The sequence below is a fragment of the Puma concolor genome, chromosome B3, assembly GCF_028749965.1.
Source record: "Puma concolor isolate L17-30 chromosome B3, mPumCon1.1.hap2, whole genome shotgun sequence".
NCBI classification, from domain to species: domain Eukaryota; kingdom Metazoa; phylum Chordata; class Mammalia; order Carnivora; family Felidae; genus Puma; species Puma concolor.
In genome coordinates, this window is record NC_141672.1 from 120,122,253 (window position 1) to 120,140,025 (window position 17,773).

General features: G+C 51.5%; 1 protein-coding gene across 1 annotated transcript in view; it reads right to left on the reverse strand.

The window, feature by feature from the left end:
* Window positions 1–17,773, reverse strand: part of TMEM266 (transmembrane protein 266) — a 74,177-nt gene that overhangs the window by 27,425 nt on the left and 28,979 nt on the right. Inside the window, exons 5-7 of the mRNA XM_025919975.2 lie at window positions 7,554–7,610; window positions 6,300–6,438; window positions 2,438–2,553 (exon numbers count right to left, since the gene is read on the reverse strand). Coding sequence (XP_025775760.1) covers window positions 2,438–2,553; window positions 6,300–6,438; window positions 7,554–7,610 — 312 coding nt within the window. The remainder of the gene's footprint in view (window positions 1–2,437; window positions 2,554–6,299; window positions 6,439–7,553; window positions 7,611–17,773) is intronic.

A 17,773-nucleotide genomic window follows, 5' to 3' on the forward strand; every position in this document is an offset into this window, starting at 1 on the left:
GATGTGAGGCTGCTGTAGGGTCAGCTTGTTCTCTGCCGGGCTGGGAGGCTGTGTGTGATTTATGAAGGGCAGATGTGGCACCCTGTGGGCGTCTATCATGTGGCCACTGAGGCAGAGTGTTCATTTTCCGATTAGACAGTAGACTGAGAGCTGCCTGACTAAGCTCTAGCCAGGTCCTGGATGTCACCCAGATCTGTCCTCTCCCCTCTTCCTCTATACCTCTGTCTGTCCCAAACCTAGGCCTCTCTACCCAGGCATCCTGTCTCCATTCCTGCCCTCGCCCATCCTGCCTCCAACAGCAGCCAGAGAGATCCATCAGAAACTCCAACCTGATCAGATCTCCTACCCCTGCTTCTAACACTCCAGGCCTCACCCTTCCCTATAGGCTGGAGCCCAAGCTCCCTGATCAGCCAGGCAGGCCCTTCCCAAGCCTGCCTCCAGATCCTCCTACTTTCTCCCGCTGCTCATACTCTGAATGGCCTTAAGCGCCCCTGGTACAACAGCCACTCTAGTGCCTCATCTGTCCCCTCTGCCAGACATCCGTCTCCAAGAGACCCTGCCCGATGTCAGCTCCCCTGGAAACCCACCACTCTCCTGTCCCCGTGGCATGCAGAGCCCCCAGGCACGTCCCTGCTGAAGCATGCATGCACCAGATTGACACTGTTTATGGGCCTGCCACACTCCTTGAGTCACCCAGAGCCGCATGAAGGTAGGGGCCAAATCCTCTCCACGACAGTGCTCCTAGTGCCCGGCACAGGTTGGGATGGTGCTGGCTGACCAGATGTATGGGCGAGAAAATGAAGCTGACTCCAACTACTTAGGGGCTAGGATATTGGTCTTCCCATCCACAGCTCTGGATAGACCGCCCTACACCCAGGATCCCTTGGATAATGTGCTCCTGAGGGCTATGTCCCCTGAGGTCCCCTCATCACCCATAAGCATTTTGTGTTCCCAAAGTAGATAAAAAGATTTGGTTCCCTGACAGACATTCCAAGGAGATGATTTTGAAGACTCTGTGTGCCAGTTCCTGTGGGACATTTCTAGGGATCCATTTGTGGTGACATTCCACAGATTTCCCATTCCACCCCCCCCCCCCCAGCTCTTCCTCCAGCTATGAGAGGTTGGGGTTGAGGGGCCAGGAAACCCACAATATGCGGGGCGCTGGGCTGAGTGAAAACATGAGTCAGGCGAGGCCTGCCCTTGTGGAGCAGTCCACTCAGTGGGAGAAGCAGTCCCGGGTGCAAATAATGACAGCCCATGGCAGCAAGTGCCCCATGCTCTCTGGAGGCCAACAGCAAGGGCTGGCGGGTAAAGGAGCAGTGGCTGTGGTGAAGGGGGAGTGCCATGTTTTGTGGAAAAGCAAAGACTTGCAGGCTGTGCACAAGTTCGATAGGCAGAGCTTGCAAGGGGTAAGGATTCAGGAGAGGGACACAGCACAACCAAAGCTAAGAGACGGGATGGCATGGGGCTTGTCAGAATGACAGGTGACTCCACCTGACTCCATCAGAGTGTTCACGTGCGAGATGAATGAGGCATGAGGTTGACAAGAACGACAGCTGTGTGTGGCCCTCAGACCCTCATTGAGAGTGCCTGGGTGCTCGGCTATGGGGCAGGGGGAGGGAACCAAGGGGTGTGCATCCTCACCACACCGCAAGCCAGAAGTGCTCAGCCCCACGTGGGGCAAACAGCTGGGGCATTCTATGCCTGGATTGGCCCTGGGCACTAAGGGTGGGGGCATAGCTTATGTGGCTCACAGGGCAAGGGGCAGTGGAGTGTCCTCTCCCCAGCAGCCAAGGCGTAGGCCGGAATAACAGTCCATCCTCTCACACACCTTCCACCACCTTGCTAGCTAGTCCCCTCTCTGGCATTCCTACCCTGCGCACTGGGTACTAGAACATTTCTTCACTGGAGGCTGTGTTTCTACAGAGCTCTGGAGCCTTGTTGCAGGACCCAGCTAGACAAGCCCTCTCCCTGGCCCAGCTGCCCAGCCCCCCGGCTCTGCCGAGCACGGCCTCCCAGGGCCTGTCACCTTTTTCTCTTCCCCGCAGCTCCTAGAAGACAGAGAACTGCTAACACCTCTTTGGGGTGTCCGCGGTGGGGGGGTCCTGAGTGGTGACTGGCCCACACTGGTGCCTGCAACCTCTGCAGACAGAAGTTGTCCCCTGCTCTAGAGACCACTGAGCTGAGAAGACTCTGATGAACTGAGTTGGTGACTCAGCTGGCTCAGGTTGGAGAGCTGACTGGTCACTGTGGTACCAAAACAAAAGCACCCAGGCCTGGCTGCGCTGAGCAGGAGTGACCTTAGAGACTTGTTTCCCACTCTCGGGGCCTCAGGCTCCCTTTGTGTCCTTGGGGGCCCAGCTGCTCTGGCTTCCTGCAGCTTTAGGCACCAGCAGGGCCCTCAGCCCTGGACAGACTGGAAGTGGTAGGGCGTTACCCCTTGCTCCTGACAGATCTGCGTCAGTCTCTCCAGCTGCTCGTCTTGGATGACCTTGGCCTTCTCGTATTGCTGGATGACCATCTCCATCTCCACCTTCACAGGCAGGACGTAAGCTGGAAGAGAGACAGCTCTGTGAAGAACTTGGCAGTAGCAGGGCTCAGGCTGGGAAGGGGCTGGTCCCAGCATTCAGTCAGCAGCAGGTTCAGTCCAGGAGCAGTTCCTAGAGGGGCCAGGGGTGTAGGGCTTGGGGGGAATGTCTAGGTACCCAATAGCATCCAGGCAGTAGAAAAGGGCCAGAATCCTAACCAGTGGTGACTGAGATATCTGTTTTTCTTCTTTTCCCTAGTGATAACACCCTTACTTTTGGCTGTGTGCACAGCTGCCTAGAGCAAGGACTATGTTTTCTAGTCTCCTAGGCAGTTATGGGCAGCCATGAGACCACATTATGGACAATGGGATGAAAGAGGTGTGATGCAGCAGCTTCCAGGAGCTGGTATTGATGAGGAAGTGGAAATATTGGAACCCTCACTCACTGCCACTTTGGAAAAACTCTTTAGGAGTTTCTTAGATGGTTAAACACAGTGACTACATGGCCCAGTGATTCACTTCTTGGGTACCTAGGAGAAATGAAAACATATGTCCACACAAAAACTTGTACATGAATGTCCACAGCAGCCCAAAGTGGAAACAAACTTAATGCCCATCAGTTGATGGATACAGAAAACGTGCTCCATCCATACAAAGGAGCACTATTCAACAATAAAAAGGAATGAAGTTCTGATACATATGCTACACATGGATGAACCTTGAAGACGTTTTTGCAAGGTGAAAGAAGTCAGACACAGCAGACCACATATCATATGGTTCCGTTTCTATGAAATGTCCAGAAGATGCAAATCTATAGAGACAGGAAGTGGACTAGTGCCTGCCCAGGGCTGAGAGGCTAATGTGGAGTGACTATTGGTGGGTATGGGCTTTCTTTCTGAAGTGGCAAAAATGCTCTAAGCTTAGATTTTGGTGATATTTGCACGAATCTATGAATATACTAAAAGCCATTGAATTGTGCACTTCAAATGGGTGTTTTATGGTGTGTGACCTATATCTTAATAACGATGTCTAAAAAGAAAAGGCATCTGGAACTTTCCTTTCGCCTCTTTATCTTTGTCTCTTCCTTCTTCCTAGCTGCTGAAATGAGGATGTGATGGCTGGCACTGGAGCAGCCATCTTGGGCCATGGGTGACTTTGTAAAGTAGACTATATGCAGCAGAGCAACAAAATGGGAGGAGCATGGAATCTTGACTACAGAGAGTGCCACATCAGCCCCGGACTGCCTACCTGCAGACTCTCATGTGACAGAAATAAGCTTCTGTTTTGTTTAAGTCCCTGTTATTCTGGGTCTGTTACTCATAGACAATCATATCAATCACTGATGCACACACTGAGACCCAGAGCAGAGAGACTAGACTCTGGATTGGAGGGTCCCAGTGGTAGCCCCATAGGCCCCTCCCTTGGGCAGTTCTCTGGGCTCTGTGGAAGTCAACTCCTGACCCAACCCTTATGCTCTGGCCTTCACACTCTCATATCTCACAGAACCAAGCTCTTCCTGACTCAACAGAAACCCCAGTCACATGCCTCTATTGCCACTGTATTCTACAATCTCCACATCTCCACTCTTCAAGTCCCTTTTCCACCCACAGTGTCTCACCCTCCAGATGTTCTCTGGCTGCTGCAGGGATCATGCAGAAGAGAAAGCATAACTCTTGCTTGCTTCTAAACTTGAGCGCAGCCCACATGTCCTGCAGACCTACCTCTAGGTTCCAGAGGCTGGACCAAGCGGCTTCGGCCTCCTCAGATCTCTGCTAAAGCCAGTTCACACCCAGGGCAAGAGAAACAAATTAACGCCCACACGTGCACACAGCACATGCCTATCCTGCAGCTCCCAGTGGCACAGCAATGCCTGATTTGTATCAGGAAAAGGGGAGGGGACAGCTGGGAAGAGTATCACAAGGGCTGTCAAGATCCATCAGTGTGAGGGTGTCCAGCTGTCCACAGCTGGCAGAGAAGAGCCAGAAGGCACTGTTCCTTCCCTGAAGGGAGAGGATGTTCTCATAAATGGAGCCAAGAGCAGGGCCCTGAGCAGATGGGGGTGAGTGAATGTATGAAGAACACTGGTGGGTGCCAACAATCCTACTTTCCACTTCTGGCTCATCGCCTGCTCTGCTGTGTGACAATTCTCCCTCTTGGTCTCAGTTTCCCCAGTTATCAAATGACAGGAATGGACTAGATGATCTCTCAAAGCCTTCCCACTTGGGCCTTTCAGTTTGATAAAGATTCTGGATTAAGAGATCCCTGACAAGACATCATACCTCACACTGCTAACTGGGTAGGATATGGGGTGGGGACAGGGAAAGGGTGCCCTGCCAAGGGATGAGACCCCAGAATGAGGCTGTCCTTTCTGCCTCAGGCTCCCTAGTCCCTGACAAAGGTTGTCGGGGTACTCTCACAGCCACAATTTCTGTCATTTGCAACCAAAATTCAGGGCTGGAATAACTTTAGAGTCTATATACTATACAGTCTATAGTCTTAGCAGTCTATCCCAGTGATTTAAAAGTGCTCCAAAGGGCCAGAAGATCCTCAGAGATGCCCCCAGGGAGAAGAGAGGGGGCACGGAGGTGGGCTCTGGCGCCCTGCTCCGAGTCATCCAGAGCAGCCCCACTTTTAATCCATTTTTCACACTGGGTAGCTGCATGAGATTTTGCAGAAGAAAGGGGTTTGCTACTTAAAAAAAAACTTAAAAGCTTAGGACTCCTCATCTGGTCATGCCTTGCCCCTCCATGTGACCACCTGGCCTGAAGCTGCCTGCACTCTAGCAGAAGCCCACCTCCTAGAGGCAGACCAGCCCATCTGTGGGTGGCTCTGTGCCTAGTCTGCCTGAGGAGAGTGGGCCTCCCTGTCATGTCCCCAGAGGTCCAAGGACCATCCTCTGGAACCCAGAGTTGGTTCCACCCTCTTCCCCCTCCCCAGACCACCCATCCCATCCCAGTACCCTGTCCTGTACTTCAGGGACAAGGCTTCCGGTCTCCTCTTCAACCAAGCATCCCTCCTCTGGGGGGTCACACTCTTTCTGGAAATACATGAACGACCCGGGTCAGGGCACAGCCCTCTAGATGAGGTGGCTCAGGAGGAAGGGTGGCCTTGCCTCTGATGGTAGCAAAGGCAATGATAAAGTGGAATGGATCAGACACTCACTGGGATGGACACCCATATGGGAGCATGTGCTACTAAAACTGGGTGAAGCACCAGCCAAAACCCAAACCAAGCCAGCAGCTCCCATAGAAACCTTCTCTAGTTGTTTGCAGCTCGACAGGCTTGGGAGGGGCACCCCCCTGCTGGACACACAGGTGAGATGGACCCTGCGGGGAGCAACACCTTGACCAGTAACCTGGACAAAGCCAGTGGCGAGTCTGCAGGCAGCAGGGAGCCAGGGTAGTTGTGCGTTGGAAAGCTCAGGATGTACAAAGCCACTGCTCCCAGAATGGCAGGCCCTGCTGTGAGCACTCACGTGAAGGGCTGGCCATCCAGACATACCATAAATAGTTATGTGGTAATGAATGCTCAAGTGTTTGCACGTGACATCTGGCCAGTATGCATGGTTCCTGAACACATGACATCAAGTGAGCAGTGACAGGCTTGGTCTCTCCGTTGCCAATAGTTTCCATCCTCCAATCCCTGAGGCTGGCGGGGTCATCCCTCCCTCCCACCCCATATCACATGGTCTCTCTCCTTAGTTGATAGCTCCATGTTCTATAGCAGCTACCTACCACCCTGCAAGCTCTGCCGACCCATTTGGACCACTCACCATCAATGACCCTCTTCACCCGCCAGATCCGGAGCATGATAATGAGGCTGATGGCGTCCCAGGGGCTCCTGGGCCCATTGGCCACGGTGGACGCCACCATCGGGGCCAAGGACAGGATGATCACAGCCCCGTCAAACACCTGTGAGAGGAATTGGATTTCAGTGCCCTGGGCCACCTTCCTGAATGTCCCAGAAACAGGCAAAGCATCTGGTGCTGGCCAGTTTCTCCAGGAGGTCTGTTTCCACATCAGAAGGTCACCCTTATCCGTGGCTGCCTCTCCTGAAAGTCCTCAGTCTTTAGGGACCTCCCACTCACAGACATGCCCCTGAGCACTCTTTCCTCTTAGAGACCTCAGCCCTTCCCCAGCCTTTGTTCAGATGGCCTTGGGTTGCTTCCAGCATCTTGTCCCTTGGGATGGGGCCTGCATTCCACGTCCTAGAGTTCCTGTTCCAGCCTTGCTGAATCCCTCACTGGCAGTGGGGGCTGAACGCAGGACCCTTCCCCTGGGGTAACAGGAGCCCAGAGCCTGTATCTCATTTCTATCTGGCGTTGAGTCTCTCACCGTGCAGGGAGGCAGGGCTAGGAGAGGAGGGAGCCCAGCACGGGTGATACAGCCTTGGGCCCTGACCTTCTATCTGCCTGTTCCAGCTTGGCCTTGATCTGTGACTTCCATGGGCCAGGCCTCTATGTTTGCTCCCAGCATTAGGCCCAAAGAGGCTAAAATGTGGATGTTGGGTGGGGTTGGGGGTGAGGAAGCAGTTGGGCATCAGACACTAACCACCTTGCCTTGTCCTAAGTGCACAAACCCCCCAGCAGCAGCCAGGCTTCCTTGGCACCTCATCTCCACCCACTGCACCCCACCCCCTACATGATGCAGAGCAGCTGGATGCTCTACAGAGTCACAGGCTGGGAGGTGCCTGTATGGTTTCCTGCCCAGCTCTCCGACCACCAGGCCATTTTAGAGTGGATTTACTTGTTTGAAAACACCTTTCACAGCTTTTCCAAATGATTCAAGAATAACTTTTCAAATTTTGCAGAATTTAGAGAAGTTTTAGACTGTCCCTTTGCCAGGAACCTTCTCAGTCTGCCCGCCTTCCGACCCTCAACAGCACAGCCACAGGGACTCCTGCATCCAGTGGGGGAGGACAGGGCCTTTTTGATGCTCCCACCCTGAGGTGGGTGGGACAGTGGCATTTTCCAGCTCTCAGGATGGCTAAGCATAGGTAGGGGGTAGGGGTGGACACTGGCCTTTACCTCTATTTTGTTTTCGATGTAATCCCAGATCCCAAGTACTATAATCCGCAGAACAGTCTGAGGAGAGGAAATGAAAGAAGAGGTTATGTTTACTGCTCTCCAGCCCCTGCCCCTCCCCCTAGCAGAGAAGATTCTGGAGCTCAGAATCAGGGTGGGCCGCTGCCTCCTTATTCAGTAATGGGAACCGTCTTCACTATCTGCTGAGTGTTTCTCAGATCACATGCCCTCTCCACCACAGGTCGAGTGCCTCAGCTCCAGTCTGCATCACCATCACCATCTGTGCAACCCCTCCCCACCACCTGCCCCTGCTCAACACCCTGCAGTGCAGAATATACCTGGATCCTTTGAAACAACACTCAAACCTGTCTCCCTCTCCAGAGTCATCTCCTGCACTCCTGTCATGCCACAAATCTACAAACACGCAAGCTCTTTCCTCTTTCGCCTTGTCTTTGCATGTGGCAGACTGACAGTTCACTCCTCTTCCCTTTAATCTCTTCTCCTTTTATTTTAGAGAGAGAGAGAGAGAGAGAGAGAGAGAGAGGGCATGCACAAGTGCAGGGAGGGGGAGGATGAGGGGGGAGAGAGTGAGAATCTCATGCAAGCTCCATGCCCAGTGCAAAGCCTGACATGGGCTCCATCCCATGACCCTGGGATCATGACCTGAGCCAAAATCAAGAGCTGGACACTCAACTGACTGAGCCACCCAAGTGGCCCTCTTCTCTCTTAGAGAATAATTGGATAATTAGCATGGTTACGTAGCCAAAGACGATACTTCCCAGCCCTGTAGGCACTAGGTTCCTTCTCCTCTTTCCCTCTTCCCAAAGACTAGAATGTGGGTGTGTAGGTATGGTGGTGAGCCATCTTCAGGTAGGGAGGGCAGGGCAAGATGAAGCATCCTGGGTCCCCACTAGCCCCACACCACCATGTCTGCTTTCACTGTTCACTCCACTTGTCCTTCTGTGAGAGAGAAATGAACCCTGTGTTGTTGAAGCCCCATTATATTTTCTGTTGTCTTGTTAGAGCAGCTTGGCCTATGTGCTAACCATCAGGGCCATTTCCCTTCTCTGCCTGGAAAGGGCCTTCCTGTCCTTCTGGCATCTGCTCGAGTGTCACCTCTGTGAAGTTCTTCCACATTCCCCAGGCTCAGTGCCTCTTTCCTTGGCATTCCTGTAGAACTTGAACACCAATAACTCTCCACTACACTTCATCATACCTTGTGGTGATTACCTCCCTGATCCCCCGATCAAGGCTCAAGAGACACTGATTTCTCTCCATTACCCCAAATCCCTGACATAGAGTAGACACTGAATGATTATACAGTTTGAGTGAATGAACAAATGCATGCATGAATGACTAATTCCTTAAAACCCTCAGTAATTCACTCCAATGCCGTGCCTTCAGGAGAGGCTTCCTCACCAACAGTACATCTTTCTACAAAGAGAATATTTAAAAGCTGGTCTCATATTACTGGTACATTTGTCTGTAGGCCCTTCCTTAAACCAAGATGACTAGTTCACAGTAATTCACACCAGGTGGTGTCCCTTCTCCCACACGCTGCAGTACAAGGCCAGCCATCTGGACTCAACAAAGCTGCAGAACGCCCATGGATCTTCACCCACATTTATGCCACAAAAAGGCTTAGCTGATAAAATTCCCCTCTTCCTTAGAAAAGACTATCCTGACTTCCATGAGGGCATGAGTAGGTGGGACACAGGTGGCATCTCTGAGAACAGAGAGGGTCATACAGCAGCCTGATGTCCGTTCCTACATGGCTTCCTTATCTCCAGGTTGGAGGACCCCTGCTTCACCGCAAGACAGCTCTAAGTGAGTGGAGAGAAATCTGGGTTGAGGTCCAAGATATCCTGAAGTTACAGCTCAGTAACAGGCTGGTTGTGTAGCCTTGGGCAAGTCAAATCCCCTCTCTGGGCCTCAGTTTCCTTTCTGCCAGAGAGATGGGTTATAGGATATGAATCTTCCAATTCTTTATGAAACTAACCTTTGCCATGTACTCATACCAATACGTGCCAGGCCGTGGGCCAGCCCTCCTTACATGTGATTCTCACTTTGCAGAAAGGGAAGCTGAAGCTCAGAGAGGTTAAGGAAGCTGCCTGGGGTCCCTCAGGCATTGAATGGTGAGCTGACATTTGGACTCAGAAGTTGACTCTGCATGTTACACTCAAGTGGCGTAAGAACACCACACATGGGCTTGGGTTTTGTTGTCGTTGTTGTTGCTGTTCATTCTAACTTGTGCTGACATTGAAATTTGGTGTGTGTCTCCTCTGAAATGTTACACCAGCCACATCTACTCCAAATTCCCAACTGTGAGGTTTCCAAGGCACAAAGTCCAGGCCAGGACAGGGGGGAACAAGGCCTGGTCCAAATAGGACTTCTCCGGCTGCTGCTTCTCCTCCTTCTTTTTTCTGTTTCAAGATTGTGGTAAAATACACAGAACATGAATTTTACCATTTTAACTATTTCTAAAAGTGTACTGTGGGATTAAGTACATTCACATTGTCACACAACCATCACCACCATCCATCTCCAGAAGTTTTTCATCATTTACATTAAATACTAACTACCCCTCCCCCCTGCCCCTGTCAACCACCATTCTCCTTTCTGTCTCTGAGCCTCACTGTTCTGGGAACCTCATATAAAAGGAATCATCTCACTTCTCTATAAACAAGGCAGCAGCCCAGGGGATAGGGGTTGGGGGAGGAAGAGGGAGCTGGCCAGGCATGAGACTCAGCCAGACCCCCCCATGAGGGGATGAACAGGCATCACACATGGAGCCCTGTGCTCCAGGAAGGGATGGAAGTTTAATGGGTGGATGACTGAAGTAGTGATGTATAAACAAGCAGAACAGCTGGAGCACTGGCTACCTGCCTCCCTCCAGGCTGGCTCATCCACATGGGATCTATCCTCTGAGGCCTGGCTCAGCTCACCCTCCTCTGGGGAAGCCTTTCCTTCCTAACCCAGCCCATGGAAACAGAACAGCCAAAGGCAGCCGTGGAAACACCTCCTGGTCCAGCCTCCTGGCATAGATGGGGAAATGGTGGCCTGGAGACAGCTGCTCCAAATCAGAGTCAAAGCCAGAATGAGAACGCAGCTCTGAAACACCCCACGTGGTGGCTTTCCCCTGCAGCATCTTTTGCCGAGATCCCTCATCCATGGAGACAGGGACCTGGCCACACTGCCCTGCCAAGGGCTGACCAATCCAGCTGTGGCTATGTTTCTCAACGTACAGGCAAGGATACACTGCCTCAGCAGCATCTGGGGATTTGTCTACAGTGCAGATTCCTGGGGTCTCATGGAGATCCAGATATCAGAATCTCTGGGTGCAGGGCCCAGGAACATGCGTTTGTTTTTTTTTTTTTTCAACGTTTATTTATTTTTGGGACAGAGAGAGACAGAGCATGAACGGGGGAGGGGCAGAGAGAGAGGGAGACACAGAATTGGAAACAGGCTCCAGGCTCTGAGCCATCAGCCCAGAGCCTGACGCGGGGCTCGAACTCACGGACCGCGAGATCGTGACCTGGCTGAAGTCGACGCTTAACCGACTGCGCCACCCAGGCGCCCCAGGAACATGCGTTTTTAACAAGCTTCCCCCAGGGCGCCCACCAGAACCACAGGGATGTATAAAGTGACAATTTCCCGAGTGAAAACAGGGAGGCTACATGCCCTGATGCAAGAAGGAGAAAGAGCATTATATGAGGAGTCAAAAGTCTGATCCTCTTTCTGTTTCTGACCAGCCCTTACTGACCATGTGACATCGGCTGGAACAAAGGGCGACGAGCACCCCATGCTGCCTGCCTCCCCGAAGCTCCACGGGGAAAGACAAGTGCAGGGCAATGAGGTGGGACTATTTTATCACCCACTCCCACCCCTAGGACCCTCGGTCCTGCAATCCTGCCCCCCAAAGTTGCAAAGGGCTTTGAGGAAGGGTCCAAGGGAACCCAAATCCTCAGCTCCACCTGCCTCTTTCCCACCTGGGACTCAGGGTTTTCAGCCTCCTTTGTTCCAACCTTGCCTTCAGGAGACAAGGATGCTCTGACACGTGAAATAGGCCAAAGTCTTAGCAAAACTTCATGGATAGTATCATTTGAGTATTACTATAAGCCCAGCTCTCGTGCCATCTTACAGATGCAGAAACAGGCTCAGGGAGAAACAGATAAACAGGGTCCTCAAGTCCCTCTTCCTTCTACCACAAGTACCCTCATCTTTTCCCTCAGAAAGCCCTGTTTTCTGGAAGAATACTTCTCTTCTCTCCCCAGAGAAGGGATTCAGGCTTCAGGTAGCAGGAGAGCAGAGTGAGAACCTTGCATCTAATCCAGGCCCTGTGTTAGTCAGGTGGCAGCAAGGCCTCCTGCCCTTCCTGCTGAGGCCCAAGCCTCATGTTTTAGGGGACTGAGCTTCTCTCCCTGGGATAGGGTCTGATGAGCTCCTAGGGTTTGGGAACCTTGGGGGATACAGGCAGAAGCATCTGCTGGTCTGTAAGATGCCTCTATGCAAATTTTTCAAAGGTACTCATTGTCCAGGCAGAGGGAGATCCTGGTTCACAGCCTGGTGAGCTGAGCGGGGGCTGGCACCCTCGCTCTCTGCAAAGCCATTCTGAAACCAGGCCTACCAGCAGGGGAGAACGAGGCAGTGCATGCCTGGCCCTGAGCCTGTGTCCCTGTAACCCTGCAGCTGGCCAGGGTTGGGAGGTGCAGGCTGGCCTAAGGAATACCCACAGTGTGTACTAGGTGCAGAGGGCTGGCCCCAAGCACTTCTTCAAGGAACAGATCTACTCTTGGGCAAATTTTCCCTGCAAAGAGAGCTGCTGGCTCCCTCCTCCAAGTAACCCCCAGACCCAGAGTTAAACTAGAGCAGCAAGAGGAAAACGTGGAATCCACATTCCAGTTATGAGGAAAAATTAAGAAATGTGGGAGGGGCTGAAAGCACTCCTGAATTGGTGTGCAGAAGAAAGGTTTTTGGGTAACAAGTGCAGGTTGAGGGGTGATAGTGGGGCAGCACAACAGTGTCTCCTAGGCTTAGGCATTGACAAAACAGGAGCAGAGGGACCAGCTTCACTCCTCCATCCGCACACAGTCAAAACCCATGGAGACAGAGCACGATGAGCCAGACATAGCCCCCTCCCCAGGAGGGTGGCCTCTTGCCTAGGGATCGAAATGTGAGCCCCCTCCACATGCAATAGCCAGTACCTCTGGAGGACATGGGTTCACAGGTCCCTGGTGCTAGGTTCGTTTTGACAGGAGGTTCCCAGCTACCTTAAAAGAATGGGTACAAGACCTGTAGGGTAGAGAATGGGGTGGTGGACCACATGACCAAATGTCAGTCCCTTGAACACTGACTGTGTGCTCTCTGTGCCCACCCTGGGGTGAGAGGCAGACTGAAACACACAGATGTGCAAAGTTGAGTTCCAGAACTTCCACTTAGCCTAGAAACCTTTTTAGTTTCCTCCGTTCTAAAAAATCCCTCACTGACCCCATGTCTCCCTTAAGCCACTCTCCTCTCTCTCTCTTCTCCCAGGTTTTGAAGAGGTGTCTCCACTTAACCCACCACAATCTGACATGAGCCCACCACAGCAGTGGAACCACTCACACCTTGGTTACTGATGACTATTTGTTGTCAGATCTCATGGATAATGTCCTGCAATTGATCTTAGTCTGGCAGCGTGTGGGGCACTGAGCACATCCCTGCTCTTCAAGGACTCCTCTTTCCTCTCCAGGGAGCCGCATGCTCTGCGTTCTCCTCCCACTGCCCTGCCTGTATCTTCTCGGGTTACCTTTGCAGATTTCTTTTCCTCCCTCCATACCAAGATTATTTCCCAGGGCTCCAGTTTCTTCTCTTTTTCCTCCCCACATCCCTGGACGATCGTACCCTTGGCTGCAACTCCCACCAATATCCTGAAGCCCTCTAAGTCCATGTGTCCGGCTTAGGCCTCCTCCTGCTGCAGTTCTGACTTGGCAAACCCCATCACTATCCCCTCTCTGTCTTGTCTTCTCCACTGCCACACTCCCTCCCAACCCCTGGCCACCAGTGATGAACATTCCCAAGTCCCACAAAATACAGCTCTTTAATTCATCCCCAGTTTGTCCCTTCCTCCATCTCTACTTGCACTTTCTGGTTCAAACCTTTAACCCTGCACAGCTGAGCCATGCCTCCTACATGGTCTCCAAATTCCAGTCTTCCTCCTTCCTCCAAACCCAGCTCTCAGGGTGATTTCTCTAAAAAGCCAATTTCATCATGCCCCATCATGTCCCTCTTCTGCCTGGAGGCCTCCTGGGTCTCCCCACAGCCCTTGGATCAAGACCCCAACTCCTGAGCAAGGCACTGAGGGGCCTTTGTGACCTGGCCTTGCCTGGGTTCTCAGGACGTCTTGCCACCTCCACTGCCATAGTCAACAACCAGACACGTGGTGTCAGCTCACGGCTCTTGCCCTTCCGCATTCTATGACTGCCATCTGAGGTGCTTCTATCTCACCCACCTGGAAGCTCACACATCTGCAGACAGATTCCTTCCCCTCTAAGGTCTTCCATCACTGCCTTAAGCTTGAACTTAAGCTCCTTTCCTGGCTCTCTCAATACACACATTTGCTTCTTAGCCAACTACAGCCAACTTACAACCCAGCACCACCTACAGTGCATCACAGAGTCACTTAGAAATGTTGGCTAAATGAATAAATAAATAAGAGCTTCCATTTGTCAAGTGCCTCTGTATTAGGAGGGATGATGGTTAATTTTACGTGTCAACTTGACTGGACCATTGAAAAAGTTTCACTGGACATAGAGCGAATTAACAGTGGTTGTCTGTGGGTGATGAGAATGTGGGTGATTTTTATTTTCTTATTTTGGCTTGTTTATATTTTCTTAATTTTCTACAATAGCCGGAATTATCCTTGTAAACATGAAGATTATTTCATAAAAAAAAAAAAAAAAAAAAAAAAAAGATTATTTTGTGATTGGATAGAGCCTCAGTGCTTACTCTAATGTAGATGAAGCATGAGAAGTCACCAGGGACCCAACCTATGGATTCTCTTGTCTGGTGGCCTCCCAGCTCTTTTTGAATGTTACCCTGATGGCCCAGAATGAGGTCCCAGTCTGCTTCTGAGGCCAAGGGCCAGTGAGGACAGGCTTCTTTCCTACTAGGTACCTCCTCCAGGAGTTAGAAGTATCATCCCAGTTCTCCCCACTTGCCCAGATCAGTTGTTGCTAAGAATGTGGTGGTAAGATGCGCCTGGGTGGGTCAGTCAGTTAAGCATAGGACTCTTGATTTTGGCTCAGGTTGTGATCTCGCGGTTCATGGGACTGAGTCCCAAGTCGGGCTCTGTGTTGACAGTGTGCAGCCTGTTTGGGATTTTCTTTCTGCCCCACTCCCTCAGTCTCTCTTTCTCTCAACACAAACAAACAAAGGATGTGAGGTAAGCGGAACATTCTGGACCTGAAATTATTCCTAGAATCTCAGAGCTGGAGGGAGAACCTTAAATGTTATGTTGCATGGCCCAACCCCTTTCCGTTGTTTTCATCCCTTATCCAGTAGCCCAATGAGTGGGTCATCTAGCCTGAGCCTGCAAACTTCCAATGACAGTGAGCTTGACACTATCTAAAGTAGTACATTCCAACTTGTCTAAAAAATTCATCTCTGTATCCGACTTTCACGCTCCCTAAGATCACTGCCAAGGTCATGGCAAATGAAAAAATGGAAATGAGATTTTGAAGAATAATTTCTCAGATGTTTATTCACTCCTTCAATGATGAGTGTTAGATGCCCAATCCCATACCAGGTGATCAGGGGAGACAGAAGAATATACTAAGGCTCCTGTCCTACTGCTCACAGCAGAAGGGGAGGCAAAACCTGAGCCCAAGGGAGTGAAATAACAATGGGTTCAGCTCAGAGTAGGGGAGGTCTACATGGGCTGGTGAGGACAGGATGCCTGAAAGAGGTGAAGGAGGGGGACCTGGGCTGAGCCTTGAAGGAAGGGAAGGTGTAAGAGAAGCAGTAGCAAGCGGGACAGTCCTTCCAGGCAGAAATCACAGGCATTTCCAAAATAAGTACATGGAATTTGACAGGGCCACCACTAGCAATGTCGTACCTCCATGCAAATGGGGAGATTCCTGACCCTATGGCACCTCTATCTACTGGAAAATGGTTATGATACACTCACTTTACAAATGAGACATTTGGCTGCCATCTTCCAGGAAAGTGTCACAACACACAAACAGATCTATAATGTGAGTTACCCCCTTTCACGTCCACATAACCCTGCATAGTGGCATTGTTTTTTTTTTTTTTTATCTCTGCACAGTACCAGGTGGGGCCTGGCTGGGGTGTGAGGACAAAGGGCTCCTGGCAGTGCTGAAAAAGCAGCAACAAGTCACTGCAGACTTGCTCTAGCGCCAGCCCAACAGAGGCAGGAGGCACAGGCTGGGGATGGCAGGATCGAACCTTCTAAATCAAGTCTGGTCCCTCTAGAAGTCCACTGCTCTGGGCTCTTACCCACTTCTTTCTCTTCAGTCTGTTTAAGGCATGTTCATAAACCTATCAGGCTTTTCCTGTGAGGTGGCGGGGCAGCTGCTGTTCACGTTACAGATGGGGAAAGGGAAGTCGGAAGTGGCAGGATGGGCAGGGACTCCCTCGGCTGGGGGTGAGGCAGATCTGGGACCCTTATTTCCTTCCACCTCTCTGGAAGTTGGAAAGGGAGACAGAAATTAAACTCTCCCCTAAGGGCAAGCAGTGGCTCCACCTCAGGTGGGGTCAGGAAGGCAGCCTCTAGGACAGCTCCAATACCTTCAGGTCAAAGATGGGGGAAGCCAAGACACGGAGAGAGGCGGTGACTTGCCCAAGGACATATAGCAAGTCAGTGGCCAAACAGGCCCCCTTCTGTTGAGTTCTCATGGGGCTCTGAAGGTACGCAATGGCATCCTCATCTCTCAGCATAAAGCATTCTACCACCCTCTTGCCTTCTGTGTGGTTACTGAGGCTCACTCCTGCTTGGAAGCAGCGGGTAGGAGGGGGACCCCCTCATGAATCCAGAATCTTGGGGTGACTGATGATTTGCTAAGAGGCGGCCTTGGTTCAGTTCAGTTGGCACTGGCCTTCTCTTGGCACACGGCACAGGTAACAGGGCAGGCCACACTCCCTCAAGACTGAGAGGCTGCCTTGGGAGAGGAGGTGGCCCTAAGAAGCCTTGATCAACTGATGGGCAGAAACATAAAACGTGGTCTATCCATCCAAAGGAATAGTATTCAGACGTAACAGGAGTGAAACACTAACCCATGTTACAATGTGAGTAAACTTGAAAACATGTTGATATAAAAGACCATGTATTTTGTGATTCCATTAATATGAAATATCCTGAATAGTTAAGTTCACAGACACAGAAAGCAGATCAGTGGTCGGCAAGGGTTGGGTAAAGGTGGAATGGGGAGTGACTGCGTGATGGGTTTGGGGCCTCCTTGAGAGTTGAGGAAAATGCTTGGGAACTAGAAAGAGGTCATGTACAACACTGGTTATGCACTGAATGCACTAGAGGGTAGAGTTTAAGGAGTTATGTTATGTGCAAGCACCTGGGTAGCTCAGTCATTTAAGCATCCAACTCCTGATTTCAGCTCAGGTCATGATCTCACAGTTCGTGGGTTCGAGCCCCATATTATGTAAACTTTACCTCAATAAAATAATAATAATAATAGGAGGAGGAGGAAGAAGCAGCTGTTGCCACCACTGCTTTGAGGCTCCTATCTAGAGGGCCAGCCATGGGTCAGCTTTTTCTTCTTCCAGGAAAAGAGCTGGGCTTCTCCAGATCCCCCCACACCCAGCATTAGGGGACAGGGCCAACACCTCGTGGCCTGCACTGGAGCTCTGCTGCAGGGTGGCCAGTCTGGCCAGGCCCTAAATCCTTATACAGTCAGGAAGAGAAGCAGCTGGACCCCCTGGCTGCACGTGGCTGGCTGGTCCTGGTGTCAGCCAAGGGTGGGGCAGCCTGTGTTTCTGCAAACACCATTTGTACAATTCTCCATCTGGATCCCAAAGGCTCTGCTCGTTCTTGGGTGCTTCAGAGCCATCTGGAATATCAGGGCCCAGGAAAAGTTCGAGGGCACCCGCTTTCACCTTGGTCACCATGGGACCCCGCACAGACTGCTCGACTGAGGGAGACTCGCTCTTACCACTTTGAGAAGCATCTGTCTCACTGGAAAATAGCACAGCCTGTTTGAACAGATGTC